Source organism: Agelaius tricolor, unplaced genomic scaffold (genome assembly GCF_023055355.1).
Source record: "Agelaius tricolor isolate 1412-34295 unplaced genomic scaffold, bAgeTri1.0.p SCAF_20, whole genome shotgun sequence".
Taxonomy (NCBI): domain Eukaryota; kingdom Metazoa; phylum Chordata; class Aves; order Passeriformes; family Icteridae; genus Agelaius; species Agelaius tricolor.
Window position 1 is genome coordinate 10791476 of NW_027269280.1, and position 25866 is coordinate 10817341.

Here is a 25866-nt window from a genome sequence, read left to right on the forward strand (position 1 = left end):
TGCTAAAAATTCATCAATATTCTGACATCATTTAGTATAAGAGTAATTGATACAGAGAGCTGGTAGAATCAACTTTATTTACAGAATGTTACTGGGAAAGTGTCAAGTTAAAAAAGTATGAAAACAATCTTACAAGGACAAGCTGGTGATTGCATGTTTTACAGGGATTGTTTTGGGAACAACCACTAGAAGAATGGGTGATCTCCAACAGCTTCCAGGTTGGAGATTGCAGCTTGCTATTTCATACAACACTGTCTCTGCTGGACTGAAACAAACCCACCACAGCACACTGGCAGGGGTTATAAAATACAGACAAGTGATTTTTTTTTTTTTCCCTGCTGCTGGTTTTGCTTTCAGTGAGACCTAAGAAAGAGCAAGTCTGTGAGAGTTCTGGTTTTACTTTCACCTCTTAAAAGAGCACAATGGCCTAAGCTAGGTAGGACATGACAGCAGTACTAGACTCAACACAAGTGAGGGAGTGAAGTGAGGAACCATGCACAAGGATGGAAGAGAACATTTAACTGTTCAGGGAAGTGAAACAGGCTTAAAAGGAACATAGTATTTTAAAACCAAATATACACAGTAAGATCACAAAACTACCCCATCCTCCCCCTTTCAAGCCACAGAACAAGACTCCAAAGGCAAGTTTCACAGTAATGGCATCACCAGATGCACACTAGATTGAGGACAGTTCTTGGGACTCCCTTCCATGAACAGCACTGAAGGCAGTACAGAATATCCACAGCTATGACTGAGGAGTTGAAGGGTGAGGAGGATTCCAAGGCTCCATTTTGATGACCTTTAGTAACTGGCTTGAAAGATTAAAACAAGGAAAATACTGCAGCTAAATAAGGACCAGCACCAGCCCTCTCAAAAGAGCAACAACCAGTAGGTACCTACAGACTGAAGATCTGGCTTTAGCATGACTGCACCAGGTCCCATCCTCAAGGCTTTTGAAGACTAAACAATTCTCTCATTTGGTGGCAAGAGTCACAGGGAATCAGACCTTTGTTACATAGACAGCAAGATGTGGGCTTTTACTTTGACACTTTAGCTACACTGAGTGCACAGTACGTGACAGAAAAATGTGAGAGGGAGACCTAGAGGAGATGAGCAGCAAGAAAAGGCAAAGCAACTTCATCCTGTTCACTCACACTTAAGATATGCAACTTTAATCTTAAAGAAAGTCCCACACGTACAATGGAGAAAGGTCCAAACCATAGGCACAACTAAAGCTCAACTGTTATCAGCTACTCTTATGTACAGCTGTATAGATTCAAAAAGGCTATTCTAGGTGTGTATGTACAAAAGATTGTTTATACACAAGTCTGTACAGAAGGGTCTATACATGTAGTTTTCTGCAGAAGGAATCCATAGCTGCTACCTCTACACTAGAGAATATCAGCACTTCATTCACATATCTTACAAAAAGAAACAAAAAAAAATAGAGACTTCCAGGATTAAACTGGCTTTGTCGTGCATCTAAATTTCTTCAGGCTTCACTATCCAAGCCATAATGGATCCTTTAGTCTTGATGCAGACATGAGACCAGGACAGGTGCCATGTGCTTTAGTCTCTCAAAAGGAAATTCTGCACCGGAGTGCTAAAAATAAAAGCCCCAAAAAACCAAACAGAGGTGAAGTCCTGACCATGGACATTCTCATCCAGTCTAAAGAATGGCAAGTGTTCCACCCAGTGGTCACTGTTCACTGCCGGAATTCCAGTTCATCCACACTGATGACTTTGGATGGCATGGATGGAAGAGGCTGCTGCAAGACATCTGAACCAAACCATTTTGCAAGGCCAATGGGAGAGCCACTCCTCTGGCTGGGGCGATGGTCGAGCTGTGTGTGCCCTTGAGATAATCCAGTCCGAGGCAGCACATTTGGAGGGGTTGTTTGTGCACCAGCAGGTGATCCCTGTGCTCCAGAGCCTGTGAAATGTAAGGTATTAGAGGTGCAGTAATACCCAGCACAGATTTGCCCTCGAGCTATCACCTGATAAGGCATGTGAGCTGAATGTGGCTTTTATTCATTCTATGAGCCCCAGAAGTCCAGGTACCACGTGTTTATTTTCATTAGTACTCCCATAAATGGCCTGACACTGCCAGTTCCGGACACAGACGGGTTTGAAGGGAAGACCAGGATCAAATAGCATTTCCCTGGAGAACGTGGGTGGCCCGTGGCCCAAGAAGGCTGAAAGCCTGCACATATGCTGCAAGAGTCAGATCTGTCAGTAACAACACACGTTCTGAAACCAAACACTTCACTTGGACTTTGTTCTGGCATAACAGCTTGCACTGGCCCAAACCACTTGAGACCCACACAAAGTTAGTGATCACAAATAACTAAATTAAAGTAGCTTCATGAATATCTAAATTAAAGTAGCTTCCTGCTAGTCCAGTGCACTCAACACCCCAGAAAGGAGCCCTCTAGAACTCACACTCCTGCTGTCTGTTCTAGCCTACCTGATCGTTGTAGCTGCTGCTGCATCATGGCGAGCTGCAAAGGTGTCCCCGAGCGTGGATTTAGGATGTGATGGCTTGCTGTTGGCAGTGGATAAAAAGGCTGGCCAAGGATGGGAGCAGATATTCCCTGCAAGTGAGACAGGTCCACTCCAGGAGGAAGCATACCTGTGGAACATGAGCAAGAAAACTTCTTACCTGATAAGCATCAGGAACTTCATGCAAAACAAAACATATGTATTTAGATGGGTTGGAATTTATTGTCTGATTTAAAGGTAAGTTTTGATATAAAGACTATCAGCAGCATCAGTTTGTGCTGCTCCTAACAGTCTCAAAGAGAACATGCATAAACAGGAAAAAAAGTATGGATTACCTGCTTGCAGCAGAGGAAGATGTTGTGGATGGACCCCCTGTGCCATCATTCTCTGGACCAATCCTGGGTGCAGTTGATGAGCAGGTCGTACAAGTGGTACATGGGGAACAAGGGGTACTTGATGAACAGGACGAAGGAAAGGGCCTCCTGGTACTGGGGAGGCCATTGTAGGAGTCTTCCTACCAGCTGATTTGGGCCTGTAGTCTTGCTCTTTGGTGCAACGATTTGCTTGGGTAAGAGGTGTGGAACATGCAGAGCGTTGCAGTGCAGGTAGTTTGGTACCTAAGGTGGGCAAAGTTCCTTGATCTGCATTCTCCACAGAACTAGACAGTAGGTTATCTGTAGCTAGAATTGAATACAGCTATTACAGTCCACAGCTAGAGATTGCACCTCATGAAAATTAAGGCTTAATGATTGGATTTGATTGGTTCCAGAACTAGCTGAACTGTAGTCATATATATTTAATAGCAAGCATCTTTTTTCTGGATGCTTCTGGCCAAATTATTTCAAAAAGAGTAATGAGAAGGAATATGTTCCACAGGAATCCCTGTACAGCAAACTTTAATTAGTTTAGAATCAACAGTAACTCCACTTTTAATTCTTATTTTTTCTTCTTAGGAATTTTGAACTGGCAGCACAGAGGAGTCAGTGCCAAAGGTTGATAGGAGGTACAAGAGATCCTCCCTAGACAAGATTACAAGTTGGAGTTATGCCAGAAGTCTGGCCAAAGGTGGTTTTTCAGTTTAGCTGTGTTTGACAGCAGCCTTCTACATCTGACATCTGCTTAGCAAGATTTGGAACTAGGGCACCTCCAGAAGCCACTTTCACAGAGCATCCAGATGAGTAAGACAAGGCCTGAAATACCCTGGCATCAAGTACTGCAGTGGAGACATTTCAGTTGGACTGCTACCATGAACTGCAAGCTGCCTCTGCAGCTACCAGTGCTGAAGGACAATGCCACAGCCATTGGCCATGTCAGCCTGACTGGGTCAGGCAACTGGTGTTGAGCATTTCCTTTTAACAGCCTCTTACATCAGTTTGGGTGACAAAATGCTTCCCTGATCTGCTATCTACACTTAAGAGTTTATTTAACTGGTCTCAGCTTTGACTGTTCAGTTGTCTCAAGACAACAAAGTTTTCAATTACTGGTGTAGAGAGCTATGGAAGCATTATTGTCACTGTGCTTGTTCCTCCAGAAAAGTTGCAAACAATTATGGTTCAGCCCTCTTAAGTGTTGCTCAGAAATTGATAGGAAATAGAGATTAAGCCCCAGCACTACTGGAAGAGTATTCCCTCCATAGCTCTGGCCCCTCCTCCCATAGGCTCCCTCCTCATCTCCACAGATCAGGAATGTCTAAAGGTAGCCTGGGTGTGCTGAGACAACCTCAGTCTATTCCAAATCCCTTTTGCCTGTGGTATTTTAAAGCCATTACAATACCTTCATTTGGTCTCTGATTTTCATCTTTAACATCACTGATTTTCATTTTCCCAGACACTGGATCCTCTTTGCTTTTCTCTTTGCTCTCGTACATCTTGCGAATCACCGAGGTAGGTGTGAAGGAAGGGGACAGCTGCAGAGAACACAGTGAGAAACTCACCCAGGGCTCATTATCCAGGCCACCATACCTCAGCTGTGGGAGGACACCAATTCTAGCACATCCTTTCCATTTAAAGCCCTTTTGAATCAGCTGCTGTGTGCCCATGATTTTACTTCACCTCATTTCATAGCTTTATTCTATAGATTAAGCATTTCTCTTTAGCTTTTTTGCAAGTCCCATATTAAAATCTGCAGCTGTTCTCAGTTAAATGTACCTTAACAGGCTTGAAACAAAATAGCTGAGCTGTAGTGTAAGTTACAGCTGTTTCCTCTTTGCTATTGGTTCAGAAGAGCAACTCCATAGGAATTCCTACAGAGCTGCTTCATCTGCATTAGCTCAGGGCTGATGTTCTGCACAGAATTATTGCCTCACTTCGGTTTTCCCCCATTCAGAGTTCCATGGCACCTGTGGAAGTCACTCATTTGGAATATAAACCTGTATTACTTGTTTCATTTGGCAGGTGATGGAGCTGCAAGTACTTGACTGATTAATTGGAAAATTTAGATGAAAACTGCATTCTACATAGTACTGAAGGTAGAGAGGCAACAGCCTGGCTTTGAGATTTCACTAATTTTCAAAGTGACCCTGAAGCTCCTAGGCATTACTTCAACCCACAGACACTTAGGTCAAACACTTCACACCCAAACACCAGTGTTCTCTAAAGCATCTCATGGCTTTCAGCACTTGTCTTAAAATTTAAGCATCAAAATATGATGGCTTAGTTTTTCATAATCACCTTCATTTGGTTTCAGAACATGAGGTCAAGGTAACATTAATGGTATTTCTTCAGTTTCAGGTAAGACAGTGGTCAGAAAAGGCTCTTTTCCAAGGTGAAGACATTCAGTTAAAGACAAAGGAAAACTCATTCCATTATCACATTAACTCCATGGGCTCCCTTTCTCCCATCCATTACCACTGCTCTACTCTGCTAACTGCAGACACTTGGACAGTTCTCCTACAAGCACTGAACATCAGGTACTGACCATGCTTGTAATGGATGCTGCAGGGGCTGGAGAAGATGCATTCCCTCTGTGTCCTGGTGCAGGGGATTTGGTCATTCTCTGCTGCCTGTGAAGGGACAGGGAGTCAGAAGCTGCTCTGCTCTTGGCACAGAATCAAAGGCAGCACTGCCAAGAACCAATGCAATCCTGAGTGCCTAGTGCTAATATCTACTGAAAGGCAATACTCACATTAAAAATCAGTTAACAGCATGCCCCTTATATTTTGCAGTCAGGTGCTCACCTGTTTCTGTAGCCATCTCTGCTTTTGTCCATTTGTGGTTTACCAAAGCCATGCTGGTAGAAATTTGCTGCATGTATGGCCAAGTCATGTGGGAGTGCCAGTCCTTCCAATGCAGCTTGCTGGATCTCCAGGGGACTCATCTGAGGTAGAGGTGGATAAAAACCACACAAGTCAAAGCCTGTATTTGGCTGAGTTTTTTTAAGCTATTGAAGATTGATTGCTATAGTTACTGACATCTTCACCAACATCTGCCCACCAACAGTCTTTTTTATTAACAGGCAACAGAAGTTTTTTGAAACTTTGTACTTCAGGTACTCTAAAATGGGCCAAATTGCAATAAGGTTTGGAGACTCTACTAAATTAGACTTTGCATCCTCACACTCAGAGTAAACTTAACAAAGCACAAACATCTGGGTGCAACAACTATGTATTTCCACAAGTTAGCTCTAGACCACAGCAGACAAAGCCATGCAAATACATTAAACAAAAGGCATGTCATCTAACCTGTGCAGCAACTGGGCTCATGGGCTTCCTTACACCTGGAAAAGGATCACCAAGCAACTGCTGAGAACCTTGTCCAAAACCTAAAGAATATAAAACAGTTGGATTTAAAAGTACTAACAGTTCCTTTCAATACATAGAATATCCCAAAGTAAAATAATGCCACATGAATTAAGGATTCCTTGTGAAGACTCTCAGCTCACCCCTTAAATCTACATAGAGCTCCATCTCTTCCTTGTCACAGAGCTGGAGAGCTACAAAGGAGGCTCCTGGTAGTGTTTTATAGTACAAATGGCCAAGTACTCCTTGGAAGTTATTCTTACACAGTAGCTGAGCACATTAATCCTCACCAGAACTCACTGTGAGGTCTGGGTGATGAATTTAACATCAGAGACTGAGTGAAAAGGCACTTAGCACTCAAAAGGCAGACACTGCCCTAGTTGTCCACCAAGTGCCAGGAAGTTTTTATAATTCTGTAAAGCAGTCTTAAAAGAAATCTCCAGTAAAGAAAGCCCCGTTTGCAAGCAGTCTCACCAATGGGGGAGGATATTCTGTGGCGCAGGTAATCGGCAGAAGCAGCTCGTGCAGGGAACACAGGAGGGATGGGGGGAGAGGGGGCTCTCTGTGCCAGCAGGGAGGCTGCAGGCTCCAAACCCCCCATCAGCCCACTCAAGACATTCGATGAAGCAGGTCTGGTAATGGGTGGACCAAGAAGCTCCTAAGAATAATTAAAGAAAGAACATTAAAAATAGGACAAATTTACACAAATGAGCTCATTTTACTACACCACAGCCTGCCCTATTTATAGCAACTTAGAGACAAGGGGGACTTGTGCAACCAGATACACCAATCCTGCTTTGCCCAGAAGAAGGCACTCAGCAAGCTTTTCATTTTCAAGCTCTAATTACAGGAGGTAACATGACAAGACAAATTTTTAGGTAAACTGATCAGTTTTAGGTAAACTGATCTAGTCCCTGGTTCTTTCTTTATACTATCTTGTCTGATAGTATAAAGAAAGGACACACTTAATGGATCAATGTGATCCATCATGGGCTCTGTCAAGGATGACTGACACTGCCAGTATCTTGTCTGACTGTTGATCCCATAAGGCCTTAAATGGCTTATTTTCAAATAATTTTTGTTTTCCCATTGGGGATATGCTTTTAAGTACTTGCCTCCCCCCAGTAAGAATACCTGCAGAATATTCTTTGACAGAGGCTGGCCTGACATCTCTGGAGGTGACATTAAGTGGCTTTCAAGGCTCTGCTAAGAAAATGGAAACACTGTAAATTAGACATAGATACAACCAAGCTTGTTAAGAGACTATTTACATTTGTTTCAGTGACAGAAATAATTTCATCTGTGGTGCTGAACAGTAGTTTATGCAACAGCCAAATAAAATTTCAGCAAAGTTAAGGGCTGAGCTGGCTCACAGATTTCACCTAAGAAAAATGACTGTACTAGATTGGATACAGGTATTTCACTGTGCCTCATTCAAGTTTGGATCAAATATATGAACTTATGTAATTGTGTCAACCAGAGATGGGCTATTAAGCCATTGGTTAACTGAAAATATGTTAAAACTAAAAAGTGTTTGTACGTTAAAGAAATTATGCAAGATATTTTTCTGTGCATCAAAATTGCACATTAATGTAAAGAGACACCCAGGAGCAAAAGTATCAAGTCTGAGATCAATCTGCAAATTCTTCACAGGGCAAATTCACATTCTTCACTATCTTTTAGTGAAGTGGGATGGGTCTAAAGGTCCTTGGGCATAGTTTGGCAGGAAAACCACATGCTTTAGACCTACTTGGTTGTTAGAAGTATCTTCTGGTGCCAGAAATATTTACTGACAGCTTCTGGGTCAGGCATACTGCTTAGGCAGTTAGTGGCAGGATGAAATTTCATCCTACAATTCCTTGCAGTTTAAACCTTACTGTCATCTGTTGTTCAATATTAATCTTCCAGCTAACAAGTATTCACTCCAGTTCCATCTTAGTACAAGTGTGGTAGTGTTCACTGGGGTCTTAGGATGAGGGAAGAGATGAGGATCTGACTCCATGTTTCACAAGGCTTGATTTATTATTTTATGATATATATTATATTAGAACTATACTAAACTAATAGAAGAAAGGATTTCATTAGAAGGCTAGCTAAGAATAGAAAAGGAATGGAAATGATAACAAAGGCTTGTGTCTCAGACAGAGTCTGAGCCAGCTGACTGTGATTGGCCATTAATTAGAAACAACCACACAAGACCAATCCCAGATGCACCTGTTACATTCCACAGCAGCAGATAACCATTGGTTACATTTTGGTTCTGAGGCCTCTCAGCTTCTCAGGAGAAAAAATCCTAAGGAAAGGATTTTCCATAAAATGTGTCTGAGACATCCAAGTGCTCTAAAAGTCAAGTGCAAAATAACAGATTGTTCACTGCCACACCTCTACTAAACAAAGGTCACTAAAAACATCTGGGCCTCAGGTAAGGGTTGGCTGTAACCCCCCAGGTCCCCAGAGGCACTGGCTGCACTTACATTGGCTTTGGGCTGGGAAGGCAGAGTCCCGCTTGCCTTCATGCTGCTGACCAGTTTGTTAAACGCCGTCATGTCCCCATCCTTCTTCATCTGCCTGGAGCCACTGATGTTCAGGGCTTCTTCCATTTGCTCAGCCATAAAGGGAGTGGCAATTTTCCCCTCCTGATCCACTTTCAGACCTTTTAGCCCAGCTTCGACCTCCTCCACTGAAAGTACAACCCCTGAATGTGCTGAGAAATACAAGAGAAATACTGGTAAACCACAGGTCTGTTCTCAAGTGAGCTAATAATGCTTGTGCAGGTGTTGAATGGAAGTTGTTTGAAAATTAGGAACAACCAAAAACTTAGTTTTTGATACTGATGCTAAGTGCCAAACCATGACTGATCTGGGTTTAGACTGACACTGTAATATAGACATGCACAACCACTGCTACATAAGACTCCATCACAACCTGTTTAGGCTTCAGCTCTAAATTCTTGCTCTTTCATTTATCCTGAAAGAAATGTTGTTACTACATTTTACAACTTTGCCTGCATTTAACAGAGAATATTAATGTGACAATTGAGTTGGTTTCTTTTCTCAATTAGGAAAGTTTCATTTATCTTATACTCCAGGAGACCAGATGGTTTTACAGCCACAGTGCAAGCCATGCCAAATTTCTGAAGCTATCACAAGCAGAAAGAATACATACCTGGAAAATCTAGATACTTTAGAGACTCAGTTACACACTTCAGCTCAGTGTGTATAAAGTTTGAAGTAGATTTTTTTACTCAGAAATTAAAGCCTCTTATAGAAAGATTTCACTGGCATAACCAGCACAAGGTACAGTGCTCTTAGCAGTACTTTTTTCTGTATATGCATACATCTACACATATCTAAACACCTACTGGTGCCTGACATCAAGGCTAAACATGCTTTATGGACCAGCTGACACACATCACAAGGCATGACACCTTAAAAGAAAAGAAAGAAGAGACAGAAGCATGCCATGGGTTGCAGATATCGGACCAAAGAAATAAGATTTACTAGAAATTTGGGCAAGGAGGTGGAGAAAAGAAACAATGATGCAGACATGCAGCACAGAACATGAGTAAACATGATGTTGGTGGAGAGGAATTGGTCTGAAAACTCCACAACACTTGAAGAGCTGTACAGCATTTTGTGGGAATGCAGAGCCCCACATCAGGTACTTCTGAGTAAATGGAAGCTTCCCCACAGATTTTTGTTCCTTCATCCTTGGTTTGTGAGGATCAAAGTTGAAAAAGTTTTTAGTAGGAAAGTCAGACTAAGCAGAACAGAAATAGAACTACAAGTCTTTTTAAAGTGAAATTAAGGAAGTTCTCCACATGTTAGCCAACACTCCCTACTCCCAGACTGGATGTTTAAGAACATTTGCAGTGCTTAGATGCTTTCCTCCCCAGCTGCTTCACACTAATCACTTTTTCTTCAGTCCAGTTTACATGGCAATACATGCTGCTTGCCAAAGAGAAACCAATTTGGAATTAGACCTCAAGATTTCACAGAACACATGCATTTTGTACACTCCATGCATGCTATGGGCCCAGACATGCAAATCCCTACACAAACAAACAAATCCCATTCTCAAGGCACTGTACAACTTCTTAGATACTGACACTTAATGGATCAATGTGATCCATCACAGACACTGCCAAGGATGACTGACACTGCCAGTTTTTGGTAAAGCCAGAGTTTAAATGCCACAGTTTCAGAGCTGACATTACCAGTCACCAGTATGAAAAACTGCAAATGCCATACACAAAGCTGGGAACTCAGATCAAGACTTGCATCATCTGTAATTGTTTCTGGCCACTAAAGCAGTCTGATAAAGTGATGTCATCCTGTGATTAGGATGAAAAGAGTCAGTGATGATATTGACACAACTGAGAGCTGCTGAATACTGAGTTTTCAGTGCTGTAAGTAAATCTGTAACACTGCCTACTCCTGGATTTGGGCAGCTGAGGTTTCCAGAATACCAAGCCTCTTGCAGGGGGACACTGCATCACAAGAACTTGACAATAGCTGAAGAGGCACTTACTGCTCTCTCTAAGCTTTTCCTTGTTGGCTGAAAGACTTGAGAGAAGAGGTTTTAAGTCCACTTTGGCTTTCTGTAGCATTTCTAGGATGTCCACTTTGTTTTCAGAGTGGTCTTCCAATGGAATGGGAGCAAAGTAGTTTCCAGAGTTCTGGCCAGGGGAGAGAATGGCTTGCTCTAGACCTGAAACAGTAAAACCAGGAGCACTGCGACATCAGTTTACCAACCCAATGGCTCAAGATGAACATACACTGGCAACCAACTTCAGCATGTCACTGCAAAGTTATGCCTCACACCCCTTGCCCAAGATCAGCTGGAAAGTCATCAGGAAGCACTGACAAGAACATTTATTAACAAAGAACTTACAGCTGCTTACTCTAAGAGCTTCCAAAAGAATGCCAAGTGCTTAAACTGTGGGAGAATTCACTGTCCTAAAGCTTATCTGCCATCTTCTTATTGAATGAGTAAGAAAGAATGTGGAAGGAGGCTCCCTGACCCTGCCTTGTCCTGCAGCCTTACCTGCCAGCCTCTCCAGCTCCTCATGAGGGGTAGATCTCAAGCTGCTTGACCGACTTCCAGAACGACTGGGATTAGAAAACCACCTGCTGAACCTGCTGGCAGACACTGAGCCTTCCCCCAGCACATCCTCTATCATCTAAGGGAGGGAAAAAGGAAAAAAATATTAACATAAGCAAGATCAGCAACATTTCTGAGAAGCTTTACTGTGCAAGCAAGGTTCTTCTGCTACAGACAAGTAGATGCTGCTCCCAGAGTTTCAAAGCTTTGATGTGCTTTTCTCCTGCAGACAGTTAACATAACCCAGCATACATCCCTAACTGACACCAAATATTTACTCACAGTAAAACTGTAACTGAAAAAGCACAGCCAGAGCTTTAACCAAAGGCCATCAACTACACCATGTTAAAGTGCAAGTGACAAAAGAACTCCAAGTATTTCAAAACCAGTGCATTATAAAAATATAACTCAAACTAAAGCTTCTCCTATACTTCAAGGCAGTACCCAGTTAAAGCCTGGCTCAACAGGCACAGATGCAGTTTCAGGCACCATGTTTTCTTTTAGACAAAAGGAAGAGCAGCTTCTTCCTCTCAGAGAAATTGGTTTATTTCTGAAACAAAGAGCAGTCAACACTATTTACAACAGAGAAAAAAAAATAGCACTGCTCCATTTGGTTTTGATTGTTTGACTCTAACATATTGTACAAGAAATGTACAAACCTATGATAACACTTGCCACAGACACCTCACCAGTACAAAGAAACATTTATGACAAGTTAGAACATCTGCCCATCTGCTTCATCAGCAGTTTTTTTCACTTGGGAAATCCCTGCTTTTAAAAGGAGTCACCACCTTGCACGTACGCTGAAAATCAGATTATCAAGCCTAAAGAAACCATTTACAACTTCCATAGGGAGAATGAACTCTCCTCCATGTATTTGTCAAATCACTGGCACCATGTAATGACTCAAGCAGCTTGTCCACATTTAAGATTAGGTCAGAAGTCCATTTGTTTTTAAACCTCAACATTTCTAAACCATGTCAGGTCTGTTTGTTTGCAGTCAGAACCCAATTTTTGACTAAACTGGTAGGCTGTGTTTATCCAACACAGAAGTGATAGTTCTAAAAAATTAATTAACCTCTTAAAGGTTTAAGTACTAAAGATTCAAACCCTTTCAGACATACATCCTTTCAGGCACTAGTGTCTCCAGGCTCACTGCCTGCCAGGAAGTCTGCATAGGAGGATCTGCTTGCTGCATCTCCCAGACTTAGACAGAAAAGGCTGTCTTCAGCTAGGCTAAATTTGTACAGTGAATCTTCTCTGAACATATCTTGGATAATTCCAAAGAAGATCCATTCAGAATGTCAATTTTGAGCCTTCAAGTAATGACCAAAAGAAAGGAAAAATGGTCAGCTAGTCTGCCTCTAACACTTACTTTGGAGATGGAGCCAGTCCCAGGGATAACAACCTTGGCAGAAACATCCTAACACTCCAAAGCTAAAGCTCTGCAAATTCATCTTAAACGTACACACTTCATAAAGGAACTTCCACAAAGCAAGAAGTTTTAGCTTTCACAGAATGCAGCTGCAGCAAAAATGCTTCTCATGAATACACCCAGTCTTAAACCCCAGAAAACTCACTGAAGCCAGGCCAGGAACACTTTTATCCAAGTTAAAGAACTCATTGAAGTCAAACTCTCCTGGAGCTGGTTCTTGTAAAACAGCTTCTCTAGGAACTTCTTGATCTGCTGGAGTTTCATTGGCAAGGACAGCTTGCACTTCATCCTCTTCTGCCACTCCACCATTGCATTCTATGCCTTAAAAAGAAAACCAAGGGACTGCTGAATCACTGAACTTGACTATTTCCTGTGGGAACAGTGCCTGGCAGCCAATGCACTTGCCCAGGGATTAGAAGCACAGGCCCAAAAAAACCCAGCCTCCAACTGATACCTCATCAGTTCCACTCCACTGACTCCTGCTACAACTCCTAGCACACAGCTTCTAGTCTGGTAAGACTATCTAGCTCAGAAAAATAAGAATTGCCATTGAACTGGGCACAAACTGCATCCTGATCAGCCTGGGCTGTTATGCCACACCAAGCACATACAGCTGTTGCAGAAAGTCAACAGCTGCTCCTGTTTTTCCACCAAGAATCCTTTGGCAGCTCCTGCCTTCTTGACATGGGTTCTTAATAGTCAACATATGACAAATACTGCTTCTCCTCCTTCACCAGGAGCAAGGCACTTCTCACTTTAGAGACTTCTCAGCAAGCTTGCACAGGGCACTGCAAAAAAGTTGTGACATAGCTGCAAACTCCTGTGCTTGGAACTGCACTACAATCCAGTTGTGTTGTCCACCTGCAGAACTTCTAGCATTAAAAAGTCATCTCTCTTGCCATACTGCAACTTGTTTTTTTAATCATCCAATGACTGCACAAATTTCCTAATTCAGTTTAAAGCTATGTTACTGGAAGATGTATACCCAGATCAGTGTTCCTAATGTTAGTATTACCGTAAGGAAAAACACTATTTCAAGTACCTCAGAGCATCAGCTTAATTTAAACAGAGCCTTTAGCACCCAGCAGGATATAGAAATGAACAAAACCTTTAGAATAACCTATCAACTTCTGATATCATTCAGCATCCATACAAGGTTTTTTCCCAGCCTCTCAATCTCGCCTCTCTTTGGAAAAAAACAGTAATTTATCACCTAATTGATCTTCCAGATTACAAATACCATTATAGGCTTTACACCTTGTGCTTCAGCATGACCAAAAGCTGTGCAAGCTTAAGATAAAGGTTTTCATCTACACCTGTCTGGATGTGTAACAGTCCCTGCACACCCAGCAGTGAGCCCCACTAGCAGGCAAGCAGAGCTCCTGGGAGCTTTGTCCTTACCTTCCTTCAGCGAGGCTGTGCGTCGCCTCGTACGTTTTCTGCCTTTGTGATCTTCCTCCAGAATTTTATCATCAAAGCCTGTCAGCTCAATGGTTTCAGACTGACTTGTAGGCCCAGCAGAGAACCACTCAGGTTCCTCTTCAGTGTAGGAATCATTCCTTCTTCGCTCCCCAAAGACACGTTTGCTGTCACCAAATTCCCTCTGAGGGCAGATATTAAAAACATTAGTCTTAATAAAATACTGCTTCCTAAGATTCTTCCCCAACTTCCACCTTTCACACCAGTTCTGGGTATTTTTAAGTGTGTATGCAACCTCCCTCAATGCTCTGTAAGCTTTTAAATTTAAAGCTTCACAGCTGAATTTCTGCTTCGTTACACCAAAAGCTATTGATCTGCAATTGCTTCCAAACTCAGCTTTGCAGCCTGAGAGTTAGCAGTTCCTTTTTCTAAAAAAAAGCCTGAAAGCATGGAAAGCACCCATTTACTGAGGTTATGCTTGCTGACAACTGCCAGGTCAAGAACTACAAGTGAACTATTAGACTTTTGAACCTCTTGCTAGTAAAAGTCAGCCACAGGCAGGGTTTGTCTGACAAACAGTACTACATACACCCCTGGAAGCTCTCTGAAGGAATGTAAGTTTTGAAACACCAAGTGCTCACCCTTAAAGGGCCTGCTTGCACAGAACACTTCGCTGCTGCCTGCAGCTCACCTGCCCCAGGTGCTTTCAGTGCCCAGGTGTCCAAAGCCCCGATTTAACAGCGAGGAAAAGGAGGAACCAACCCTGAAGCGTTTATCCTTGTAGTCCCTGTCACGATCGCGGTCCCTGGCGTCCCTGGAGTCCCCGCCCCGATGGTCCTTGTCGAAGTTCCGGGAGGAGATGATCCGGCCGCTGCCGATCCTGCGGCCGCCGATCACGCGGACGCCGTCGCTGTCCTTCTCCAGGGGGCTCCCTGCCCGACGGGAGCTGACAGACGCTGTCACATGGCAGCCACCCCCAAAGCTCCGCCTCTGGGGACTCAGCACTACATCCAAGTCATCTTCTTTCACTCGCTCTCTTGGATCTACGAGTCAAAGATCACACAAAAAGCATTAAATTTAATGTATTAAACACAACTGAGTTGTGTGTACAGCACCCCTCTGTTCCATAGCTTTGCTGCTATCCCAAGGCTTTTAAAGGAAAATGCTCATGATTTATTGTTGTGAAGCTGATCTAGCTGAGACCACAGGAAGAGCAAACAAAAAATTTACTGGGTATTGAGGAACTACTGTGGTCTCCTAGAAGTACTTGCTTTCCCACTATAGAACTTCTAAGTGCTCAGCTTTGAGTCCCAGCACTTGCATTTTACATATGTATTCATTATTACATGGCAATAATAGGAGGATGTGACTGACTGTTGCACAGGTTTGTTCTCAGGTAACAGTCACCAGAAAACTCACTATAGTCTAGTTGGAACAACCAAGTCTTCTTTGACACTTATCCTGTGCAGCCAAACAGTTTTCAGAGACTTTGTTTGGTCTCCTTTGGGCTATCCCAAAGGAAAGGTTTTGCCAACAGCCCAGGTTCAGTTTTGAGCAAGGTGCTCAAACACACTCACCTACTATTCTACGCATAAGAGAAGTCCGATCGGAATCCAAATCTTTTTTAAAGCTTTCCACTGGTGAAGTTCTCCCTGAAGTTGGATATAAAGATGCATGCCACTTCTCTGGATCCCAGACACCATCACTAGGAAAATAAAATTGCAGGATTGTTTGCTACCTTGTAGTCTAATAAATGCTTCATAGTGCTGCTGTTGGAAACCTAGAATTCACTGGTGAGCAACCAGTACAAGTGAATTATCCTTCATCCCCAACTTTTAAATCTGCTGTACTATGGTTTATTACTTCACACACAGTATTTGGATCTCTTCTGTAACAGGAAACAAGTACAATAGTGAGTACCAGATTTTAGAACACTAGTTATTGTTGAAGCTTGCCTGGTACACTGCAAAACAGTTCAAGTAGATCACATGGTGCTGCTCTTCAGCATTTGAGTAATTTTACCTCAATCTCACGCTTCCACAATAAATTCATTGAATAGTAAAGAAACTGCTCCTTAATAAGCTTACAAACACCAGCCAAGAACACTCACCTCCATTTTTTAGTGAGGTACAGTGACAACATGGGAGAGTGATCCACTAAGCAAGGCAGCTTGTTACAGCCTGACCCAGTCTGTGCTACACACCCATCCATGTTCTTGGTACCTTTTCCTGCAAGTCTGTAAGACTTGTGTTGTGTGAAGTTATGAGATCCAGCAGAAAATAATCTCTGTTCAAAGAACAAAATCCTTGGCCAGAGCATTGAGCCCTTCCTAGCAGATTAGTACTTCTAAAAACTGGACTCCATAGCAGTCTGAACTTAGTGGCACATACACCTCCCATCAACATAAGAGCACTTCTTAGCTAAGTGGTTTTTTGCAATTTAAACTTTTGCTTTGAAAGAAATGTATATAGCCTTTGTATAATCAAGAAAATACCTGTCATATTTTTCAGAAAGACAAGAAGGTCTTTTTTTAGAGTAGGGACGCTCTTTAATATCCAGCAGCTCCTCCTAGAAAAAAAAAAAATCAAGACGTGAGTTTTGATTCACAGCCAGACAAGATTTAAGTGACTCAAATCATCCATTCCAGACTGACTGTTCATTTGAGTGTTTTAATTTGACAGCCCAGGTTCCCCAGTATGTTGTTTCCTATCCTGTGAAATACAGCACTGAAAGTTTCTATTTCAGTTGTTCTACCAGTGGCCACTGACCAAACACTTACTCAAAGCACTAAGCCTTACTAGGCCAGGCTCAGTTTCTTGTGAACACTCCAAGGCTGCTCACACCATAAATGTTTATGTATTCACTTCCCTGGACACTTCAGCTTAAAAACAACACAGGCATCATGGACACCAGAGCTGGTGAGCTCTTCAGAAGGAATCAAAATTGCTGTGGTTAATGCCATAGAGAGTTCAGCAGGTAAAAAAAGCATCAGCACAATTTCAGTTACTGGTGTAGATCTGCAAATTCCAGTCAAGCTTGCCATTTCTGACCATCACCAACTCCCAGATATTATGATATGTGTTATACAATTACCCATTCCACCCAACACTAAATAAATGCTGGATAATTTATTTTCCCACTTTCTGCCAGCTTTGGCCAGCCCTTAGCTTACCACTGCACACCCTGAGCAGTCAGTCACTCAACTGGCAACCAGTGCAGTCTCACTGCAGCTTGCCACATTCAGAAAGCATTATTAATGGTGTGATCATCAGTGCTCTAAATCAACATGAACTCTGCTGCAGTTAAGATGCACATTTCTAGTTGCACTTACTCATTCTCCCAAGATCCCCTTTCTTCAACCTGCCCCACTCCCAACTGTACTGAAATATTCAGAACTGTGCAGGGATCAGTGAGCAGCTGGAAGGATAAAGAAATCCTAGCAGCAGACAGCATACATCAGCCAAACTGAAAGAAATCTCTTTACCCTTTCCCCCAAAAATACAATATCCTTCAGAACTCTTACATCACTTTCCCCACATGATTACAATCAGTTCATTAACTATGCCAGTTTGACACTTGCTCTAGGTGGCAATTTGGTAGCTGGATAAAACTTTAACATTCCCCCACCCCAGGCATCACCCTGTATCAGACCTCAGCAAGAAGAGTGCCATTAAAGGGAGCCTAGCCTCCCTGCCCACAGCTTCCCAAAATAAACCTCAATCTGTGAGGAACATCAGTGCTGTAACACTATCAGAGCCTGATGCACACACTACAAGTATGAACAGCCCTGTCCATCACCAGACTGGGAATGGGTTGTTCTGCTGGCCACGAGAGGGAGTCCACAGGCTCTCATTCACATCCTATCACAATTCTTCACTCAAGTGAGGAAAATTTGAATTGTTTCTTGCCTTTCACTCATTAGCTGTGCACCCTTGGAGGAACAGCTTCCCAAGAACCAGAAAAGACACAGCTTAAACTGCAGAGCACTCCTCCAACAGAGGAGATAAATGCTGGCACTTCCACCTGTGGGGCTTTATGTTTAATTCACATACATTCTAAGCAGGCTGGGGGAAGTGTGCTTAGCTGTTATCACACAGTTTTAAGCAGACAGCTTAGAACTACTCAGAGAATGAGCCAGGTGTTTTCATAGTGGTAGTAAATGAATATAAACCATTAAAAGAAATCACTCCTCTTTCTAAATCAGCAGCACATACCCTAAAACAGTGTTCCCTCAATCCCTAATTAGTAGGAAGCTGGAACACATGAAAATGCCCTACAATGTTGATTACCTCACCACCTTAAAATATTTGAGCTGTAAAATGTAGAGAAACCATATGATATAAAGTATTTAAACACAGACTGATTTCTGGTATTTCTTGATTTAAAGTTTCTTGGAAACCAACTGATAAACAAGACTAGGCACCTTCTGGCACCAGTTCTGCAACTTTATCCTGGTCAGAAACCACAGGTACTGAATTAACAAAACTGAAGTTACAAAGGCATTGCTTTCAGTCAACAGCCACCACCAGCACGGGCTGAACATTGCCCCAAAAAGCAGAGCAGAAATTGAAGCAGAATTCAGCTACTACACAAGAGGACTTAGGCAAGACTGAAAGAGAATAGAGACCACTTTTTCAGCAGAGGAGCTTTAAAAACAGCTCCTCTCTTTCTCTTAGCATTTAACTGACTAACTAGGTCTGAATAACAGGATACTTTGCATCCTCAAAAGTTAAGGGCACATCTTTTCTAAGAAGTTAGACAGATTTAGAAAGCTGTACTATTCCCAAGAAGTTTTGCCAATTCTGAAGTACGTGGTTTATTGTTGATGTCTACTTAAAATAAGCTAGAGCTCTACTATCTCAACAGAACATAGCCACAACGATAACTTCTTTTTCCTTTAAAAAACAACCTGCTAAAAAGCCGACAGCTCCAAATTCCTCAACAAAGATAACACAGTCAGCAACAATATACTATCTCTCCTGTTCCACACTTGAGGCCATTTGCTGCAAAGTATCTTAACAGCTTTTCACAAAGCAATGACCACCTGTTCCCACAGCTTGCAGCCACGGGGAAATCAACCACCATTACAGACACTTCCCAAAGGCATTTTTCAGCAGTGGTACCAACACCCCAAACAAAATTTGAATCTTAAACCGGACAGCATATCAAGCTCACTTAGTACTGGAACAATCTTTTTTATTTGCAAGTTATCTGGCTCTTCTTCTTCCCCTCACACATATATTTAGGCATCACAGTTAAACAAAAGCACCTGTGTTAACGTTTGAACACTAAGCATTGATTAGTCACAACTGTTTAGGCTTTCAGCAATCAAATACGAGCAATTCTAAGGTTACAACAGGCACCCAGTAAACATATGAGAGGTCCTGATAAGATCTAGTGTGCTACACCTTCCTAGGAAATGGCATCTACTGCAAGAAAACATTTTTGATCAACTTTTCAAAAGAACACTGCTGAAAACAGAACTATGAGGCGCTGGTAGAACAAAATACTTCAGTCTCCACAATAATCTCTCAGCACATGCTGTGGGGTGCTCAGATATTAAAATAAGGTGGTGGAAATCAAAAGCATATCGAGGACAAGATTGCACAACTGCATCACATTAACAAGCCACTCATTTGACACCACTTTGTAAATCCTAATCCAGGCAAAGGCTTTTCAGCTTTCACCTCACTGTTTCCCTCTCACAAGAGCCTCCACCTCCCACTCTACTCCTGTGACCGAGACTTCCACACACAACTCAGAGACGAAAGGAGAGTGATCTAACCTTTGTGTAACGATGTGGGTATTTAGTTGTAATTCTGTTCAGCTCCATGAAAGCATCGCCATTTTCAGTTTCTGTTGCTGCACCTCCTCTTTTATCCATGGTTACTTCAAAGCCTTTAACCGCGGAGCTAATTAAAACAAAACCAACCCGTCAGATTCCAGGACGTACCTTTCTAGAGGGTGCATTTTCTCTCCAGCCCGAGTCAGTTCAGCACTTAGGCACAGCAAAGTAGAGCCGCGCTCCCCAGCAGCGCCTGTTCCCTCCCAACCCTGCCCCTTCCCCCAGCCCAGCCGGGCGGCTCTGCCTGAAGGGTCCGAGCCGCCCCGACAGCGCGGCCGGCCCTGCCCGCGCTCGGGCGCTCCGGCTCTCGCAGTATCGGTCTGCGGGCACGGCCGGGGCGCGCGGCCGCCGGGACCCGCACCCCACACAGCCCGCGGGGCCCTGAGGGGCCGGGCGCCGCTCGCCCCGCGCCGCAGGGGCAGCGCGGCCCAGGCACCGTCCCGAGGCGCCGGAGCCGGGGAGGGGAACAGCGGCAGCGGGGCAGGTGACTCAGCGGATCCCCGCCCGGCCGCACTCACCGGCGGGTGTCCCGCGCCGCTCCGCTCCGCTCAAGGCCTCACCGCCGCCCGCGGCGTTTCCTGCTCCGGCCGCCGGCCCCACTTCTCCCCCGCCCGCCCCCACTGAGGGGCCGCACGCGCCCCGGGCCGGCGCTGCCGCCGCCGCCGCCACCGCCCCCCCCCCCAGCCCCGGCCACCCCGCGCAGCCCCGCGCGCCGCCGCCGCTCCCGCTCCGTCCGGCGCCGCCTCCGCTCAGCCGCCGTAGCCGGGGCCTCGCGCCGCCCGCTCCGCACCCATTTAACGCCCCGCGCGCAGGCGCGTCGGGCGCGCGCGCCGGGGGCTCCCCCGCCTGCCGCCTGCCCGGGAATGGGCGGCGGGAGGCGCTGACGGCGGCCGGGCTGCCCTCCCGCCCTGCGTCATCGCCGCCGGCCGCCCCGCGGAACCGGCGTCTCGCCCTGCGAGCGGTGCGGTGGGTGAGGAGAGGCGCGGGGCTCGGTGAGGGCCTGCAGGCAGTCTGGGCGGGCAGCCCTGCGGGGGAGGCGGCCACCGGCGGGATGCGGTGCGCGCCATGTGCGGGGCGGCGGCGGGATCGGCGCGTCCCTGTCCCGGCACTGTCACTGTGTCCCAGTCTCGCCTCAGGGGCAGCGCGGGGTCAGAGAAGGGCGGGAAGCGGCGGGGCGATCGCGATTGACATGGCCTGGGAGCGCGCTCGGCGGGCGCTCCCCTCGCCCCGCGCGTTCGCCGTGGTCACGGCGGGCTCGGGGGGGCTGCCCGGGAGCGGCCCGGCTCCCGCGGCTGAGGGGGGCGGTCCGGCCGAGCCCGCGCCGCTGCCCAGCCCGGCAGTGTGAGCGCAGGGTCCCGGTGTTCTCAGCCCGCACCGGGCTCCTGTCACGTTGGAGTCTGGCGTTCTGTGGGATAGCAGGACTAGGTTGGTGCAGTGAGCGGAGCAGCGTATGCGAGGGCAGCGGAAAAGTCTTTCAGTTTTTGCTAATGAGGAGCAGACATTGTTTTTAACATCATTTCAAGGAATTTACTGAGCGAGATCGCCTGCTCTATTTGCCCGCAGCTCTGTCCCCGGCACTTGGATCCATTCTGCCATAGGAACCCAGCGGGGCCATAGGGTTTCCAAACACCTTGGGCAGTGAGGTCTGTGTAAGAAAACGGATTTCGTGTAGCATCTGGTCAATAAGGTGTTCTCTTCTCCGATCTATAATGAAGTTGAATACCAGAATTAAAGTCTGGTTACCTGTGGAATGAGAGAAATAAATTTCTCACTTTTTTTCGTGACTAAGTGCTGCATTATTAATGAGACAGCACTGCAACTATTGCCAAGTCTCTTGAAGCCAGCAAGTACTTTCCAAACAAATACACAGGGAGACTCCATAGCAACCAGTGGGCCACTAGCCTCGAGCTGAGTGGTTATTATGAGATGCTGTAGGCTTTGAGACGGCCTGAGCTACGTTGTGTTTCACTGTCACCTTTGTGCTCGTCGCTGTTGTGAGCTAAACCAGGCTTTTTGGCTACCAAGGCATATCTGCCACAGGTGCCTGTTACAGCAGAAACGTCCAGTGGCACAGAAGTGGCAGAACAGTTTTTTCTCAAGTGCAGCAACAGCTCCCTGCCGCGGCCGTTCAGCCAGCCCCTTTTCCTGCCCGTGCTCGGTAAATCCCGGTCACGCCGGGGCTGTTCCCGGGGCCGGGACAGCGCTCGGCCCCGCCCCGCCGCACGGGGGCGCCCTGCTCAGGGGCCGGGCGGGGCGGGGAGAGCCCGCCCCTCATGGCGGGGCCGCCTGAGGCGCTGCTGGTTCTTCCCTCCGCTTCTCTCCCGTTTGCCGTGATTTCCTCGCTGCTTTCCGCCCGTCTCGGGTGCCGGTGCCGCATCCGCCGGTGCCGGGATCCGTGGCGCCCCCAGCGGGGCAGGGGCGGCTGCCGCGGCCCTCACGGCGGGGCTGTGGAGCAGCGTCGTGTGGGTCTCCAGTGTTTGTCCATCAGCACGAAAAGCGCTCAGGGTACAGTTACCTGCTGAGGGCAATCTCGTGCAGTAAAACTCCAGAAAAATCTTGTAGGGTTTTGTTTTGGTGTTTTTTTAAAGATGGTTTTGTTTGCCTTTGGTGTTGGGTTTGTGGGTTGGTTTTTTTTTGGGGGGGGGGGCGTTGGGTTTTGGTTTTTTGGTTGGGTTTGGGTTTGTTTGTTTTTGGTTTTTTTTTTTTTTATTTTTTTTTATTTTTGTTTTATTTTTGTTTGGTTTTTTTGGAGGGGGTTTTTTTGCTATTACACCCTAACCAATGCTTGTAGAAGAATCCATTTTGGGCCTCACACTTTAAAGGAGATCCCTGGCCATAATTCCAGGTGCTTTCACAGAGTCATATTCTTCCTGGGAAGTTACAGGGTTCCAGGCGTAGGGATGCTCTCAGTGGAGCTAGGTGGAACTCATTGTTGTCTTCATTTCTAAGTGCTTGTGAAGGAGAGGAACATAGTATTTAAAAAAAAAAAAAACAACAGGTGAAAAGGAATCAGCTGCTGATGGTGTCACTCTTGGTTAATAGTTTATTTTTAAGTAGGAGCACATAACTTGGAGTAGTTTACTTTTTACAGCACCTTTCTAGCACATTTTTGTTTAGGTGGGCAGAATTGCTGCCATAGGATTCAAATGGTTATAACTTTATTACCATTAGATTAAGCTAGCACAGTGTTGCTGAGACACACAGATGCTTTTCATGTTAAACATCTGGAATTGCAGTCTGACTGGAAATCATGTCATTTCTATGATACAGACTGCATTTAGCATAGATCCATTGCTGGATTCATCACAAGTAACAGGCACCAATTCATGCTTTGTCCACAGTTAATAAACAACATTGCAGAGCAGAAAGTGCATTTGAACTGCAGGCTTGGAACTACAGTGAAATTGAGAGATTCAGGGGGAGGTAAGCAGTAATAGGAAGCTACTATGTTAAAGACTTCAGCTGTAATTTATTTTATATTTATGACATCTTAAGATTTCCGTGGGACAGAAGAAGTTGAGTTACTCTCACAGAAGGGCTTATTAGTCTCTATGGAACTTTGTTAGTTCCTCTTAAAAGCAAAGTAAAAATCTAAAAAGCGCCTAACTCCCAAAGTGATCATGAAACACATCTTTATGTGAGTTTACATTATCTTTACATTTACTTGTAAAACTGATGTTCTTGAGCTTGAGATACTGGACTGGAACATAAGGTACTTGGACACAGCTGTTGGCCCAAGCACAGATTTACTCCATCTTAGTTCTCTTATTCTTCCCATGCTTTTGTTTCCTAACTTTAAAAGGGAGAAATGATCCTTCTTCGACTTTTATTTTTCATGGTCACTTGCCATAAATTTTGGGGGACATAGGTGTCATCATTAAATATATGCAGCACATAATAGTGTTCCAATTAGAGAAATAATCTGTTTCCAAGTACATATGTTGGAAAATCCCTAGCTGCTCTCACACCTTAGGCTTTCATACCAAACTTCCGCATGTTTTACCCAGGTTTGATTGTTTCAGTTCCTTTGTGTAAGGCTGTCATTGCCTGTGGTCAGACCAGGTTTATCTTTGGGGCAGCTGAAATAGTTTCAAAGGGAGTTGGGCCTAAGAGGTGTGTACAAGAACTTGTGCTGAAGACTGTTTTGCAACAATTTTAAAGTGCCTGAAACTCCTCTTCAAACGTGCATAGAGTTGCCTTAGAGTTGCCTTAACTGCACATCTTGATGTGAAGTATTTTGTGTGCTGGACAGGGCCTATCTCTTTCAGAAAACATTCAGGTAATATTTTATAGAAAAGACTTTCTCACACAAAATACAGGTCTTGTTTTCTTCCATTAACTTTTATTTTTAACTTTTTGCAGCCTGCTGGAACAAGCCAAAAATACTGTATTTCCTCCCAGTGATTTGTATTTAGTAGTGGTTATTCAGCTGAACTTTTGAAACTTGCATTCTTCCAGTCACTTAGTGAAAACAGCATTTTTTTCTGGCTGCAGCCATGTTTTCCCTAGCTCAGTTCAGGAGATCATTAGGGTGAGATCTCAGATTATCCTCTTCTGTGGCCTCTTCTGGAACTCAAGAATGTGTTTGTGTTTCTAATGTGCAAATTTTCAGGGTGGTGGCAGCATTTGTTTTGGGAAAGAAGCTTCAATGGAACCGGTGCAGCAAGTTTTATCTGCATAGGTTTTTTTTAATCCTTGTTTTCAGAAAATTACCAAGAAAAAATATTTAGAATTCATAAAAACACACTTGTTATTTTTCAGATTAGAACTACATGTGAAAGTAAACTGTGTGATAGAAAAATAGGTCTAATTTTGTTTTTTAATGATTAATATGTAAAAACAGGAAGAAATTTTGAGTTGTTTTTTTATGAGGAGAAACACAGTTAAAATATGAACAAAACTAGGAAAGAAGTAGTTTCTAGCTAGTAAAAGAGCAGTTTATGTTAAAATGGAAATCTCACTTCAGTTCACTGGTGCTCAAGAGAATTTATCAGCAGTAGGCAGAATACCTTGATATGTTTGAGACTAAAAGGCAGAAAACCACAACCAGAGCTTCTCTCTCAAGACACCCTGTGTGCACACACAAATGCATTTCAGTGATTTCTCATTTCAGCTTTAGAGGAGAAAGGAGTTGTCTGTGGCACTGAAATGTATCTTCCTGCTTGTGTTGGGGAAAGTTTAAAATTCCAGATACTGCAAAACACCTGATAAAGAAACAATAAATGGTTTAGCATTTCACAGCTGTCATGTTCTGTGTTTGATTAGACACCTTTGTTACAGACCAAGCTATTGAAATAATGCCACTCCTTTGCAGGTAATACAGTTTTCCACAAAATATTTCTTCTTTCCTTTAAAGTTCAAAATCCCTGATGATGGATGAAATCCAGCACCCACCTGAGCATCAAGTTCATGCAGCTGGACAATCTGTTGCTCCCCTGTCTGCAAGACATGAATTTCAGGACAGAGGTCATGACAAGCCAGGTCAAGATGGGTATATCCAGAGTCAAAGAAGAATGTTACAAAAATTCCAAAGCAGGTGACAAGTACAAAACATATTTTTCACTAAGTGGAGCAGGGGATCAGACCTGAAAGTGTCTGGGTTCAGTGGTACCAGTGCAGGGTGCAGCAGAAGTTTTAGTTCATGGCCATCGCAGACAGTTCTGAGGATGCCTTGTGGTAACGTGAGGACAAGGATTGACAGTCAGATTTCATGTATTTTTTACTTTGAAAGGCAGATTTAAAAATGGCTATTTAACAATATTCTTTGATACACTGCCAGGTGTCATGATTTCTTCTTGCTCTCTTCTAGAGTTTTTTATTTGCTTC

The 25866-nt window shown here is 44.3% G+C and overlaps 2 protein-coding genes across 15 annotated transcripts in view; one reads left to right on the top strand and one right to left on the bottom strand.

Annotated features, from left to right (window-relative positions):
* Positions 1-58: 58 nt before the first annotated feature.
* On the bottom strand, positions 59-20718 carry EIF4ENIF1 (eukaryotic translation initiation factor 4E nuclear import factor 1). Of its 5 annotated transcripts, none has more exons than XM_071445577.1 (19): positions 20559-20718; positions 19981-20107; positions 16690-16763; positions 15773-15900; positions 14958-15238; positions 14178-14379; positions 12922-13097; positions 11285-11420; positions 10769-10948; positions 8713-8942; positions 7373-7441; positions 6713-6896; positions 6182-6261; positions 5678-5817; positions 5419-5503; positions 4276-4408; positions 2838-3182; positions 2468-2632; positions 59-1933 (listed from the first exon to the last, which is right to left on the bottom strand). In XM_071445577.1, exons 2-19 carry the CDS (start codon positions 20077-20079, stop codon positions 1707-1709), a joined length of 2934 nt encoding a protein of 977 aa, XP_071301678.1. In that variant the 5' UTR covers positions 20080-20107; positions 20559-20718; the 3' UTR covers positions 59-1706. The 5 variants fall into 5 exon arrangements, with proteins under 5 accessions (XP_071301678.1, XP_071301679.1, XP_071301677.1 ...); XM_071445578.1 differs by having other exon boundaries at positions 2838-3119; positions 7373-7444; XM_071445576.1 differs by having other exon boundaries at positions 7373-7444.
* A 123-nt stretch (positions 20719-20841) lies between these two features.
* Positions 20842-25866, top strand: part of SFI1 (SFI1 centrin binding protein) — a 30934-nt gene continuing 25909 nt past the window's right edge. For 2 of the 10 annotated variants that reach the window (XM_071445573.1, XM_071445572.1), the window contains exon 1: positions 21074-25576. In XM_071445573.1, coding sequence (XP_071301674.1) covers positions 25410-25576 — 167 coding nt within the window. In that variant the 5' untranslated portion in view covers positions 21074-25409. Of the gene's footprint in view, positions 21011-21072; positions 25577-25866 lie in introns of those variants that run through there. The other 8 variants (XM_071445566.1, XM_071445565.1, XM_071445570.1 and 5 more) reach the window with 7 other exon arrangements.

Coding starts and splice junctions, on each gene's coding strand:
- EIF4ENIF1 (XM_071445576.1), bottom strand. CDS start 20,079: ATGGATAAAAGAGGAGGTGCAGCAACAGAAACTGAAAATGGCGATGCT. Junction 5,818..6,181: donor TGAGCCCAGTTGCTGCACAG/GTTAGATGACAT, acceptor CCTCTACCTCAG/ATGAGTCCCCTGGAGATCCA. Junction 5,504..5,677: donor AGAGATGGCTACAGAAACAG/GTGAGCACCTGA, acceptor GTCCCTTCACAG/GCAGCAGAGAATGACCAAAT.